This window comes from Alligator sinensis, unplaced genomic scaffold (genome assembly GCF_000455745.1).
Source record: "Alligator sinensis unplaced genomic scaffold, ASM45574v1 scaffold907_1, whole genome shotgun sequence".
Taxonomy (NCBI): Eukaryota; Metazoa; Chordata; order Crocodylia; family Alligatoridae; genus Alligator; species Alligator sinensis.
The window spans coordinates 3,388,879-3,390,066 of NW_005841925.1; the positions used below are offsets into that span (position 1 = coordinate 3,388,879).

The 1,188-nt window shown below is 56.9% G+C and overlaps 1 protein-coding gene across 1 annotated transcript in view; it reads left to right on the forward strand.

Annotated features, from left to right (window-relative positions):
- The first annotated feature begins 8 nt into the window (after nucleotides 1–8).
- Nucleotides 9–1,188, forward strand: part of DRD4 (dopamine receptor D4) — a 43,919-nt gene continuing 42,739 nt past the window's right edge. Inside the window, exon 1 of the mRNA XM_006019200.1 lies at nucleotides 9–285. Coding sequence (XP_006019262.1) covers nucleotides 28–285 — 258 coding nt within the window. The 5' untranslated portion in view covers nucleotides 9–27. The remainder of the gene's footprint in view (nucleotides 286–1,188) is intronic.

The window sequence follows — 1,188 nt, forward strand, 5'->3', positions numbered from 1 at the left end:
TCCCCAGGTGCCCCCCGAGCCCCAGCCATGCAGAGCAATGGCACTGAGGAGGACCCGTCCAATGCCACGGTGCGGGTGCCGGGCGGGCAGCCCGGGCACAACGTGGCTGCCCTGGTGCTGGGCATCCTCCTCATCCTCTTCATCATCTGCGGGAACCTGCTGGTTTGCCTCAGCGTCTGCATGGAGCGGGCGCTGAAGACCACCACCAACTACTTCATCGTCAGCCTGGCCGTGGCTGACCTGCTGCTGGCCATCCTGGTCCTGCCCCTCTATGTCTACTCGGAGGTAAGCTGGGGTCGCTAGGGCTGGTTGGGCTTGAGGCTTGTGATCTTCATCTCATGGAGCTGCTCTGTCCAGCTGGGTTCCCTCTGAGAGGCCACCCGGCTTCCTGGCAAGAGCCCGGAGCCGGCTCGTGGGTGTAGGTGGGTGGCTGCCGGAGCCAGGGGCTCTTGGGGCTACTGCGGTGGCTCTCAGCCTCTTGAGACCCCGTGTACTTTTTGGTAGACTTGAGGTACCCTGTGGAAAATGCCAGCTCTGAGCTTTCACTCGCCTCCTCGCTGCGGTGGGGAATAAGAGAGCGATTCTCCTGTGGCAAAGACTCCAGGGAGCTCACGGCAGGCAAGAGCACTCATGACACTGTGGATTTCCATTCACAGTCTCTGGGCTTGTGGATTTAACAGAGCTAATATGCAACACACTTAAAAGAATTTTGCAGCGCCCCAGGGTTGAGAATTGCCCGTCCAGTGTATGACACCCCGATACTGGAGACCTTTGGAGCAGGGAGGTCCTGCTGGCAACCCAGCCAAAAGCTCTGTCTGACAGTGGCTAGACTGCATCCCCTGTGTGACCGGGGCCAGAGAGGAGTTAGTGTGGAATAGACCGAAAGGCAGAACTGTGTGCGTCAGACCTCTCGGATACGAGACGGGCATCCTCCAAGTATGGTCCTGTCCCAGCAGTGTGTTAAGGAGTAAAAAAGCCCCATATTTACAAAGTTAACTGTAACATAAACAAGAAGGACTGGTTGGGAAGAGAGGGGATTTTTGTCCCCTTTGGAGGTATGACTAGAAAGTGGTATGATACTGTCAGCTCAGGGATCCAGAGGACCTCCAGGCTGGTGGAAAGACTATACCACTGGCTTCAGTGGTCTCAGGAAGCAAACTCTCAGCGAACAGCTCTCCAGATGCATTC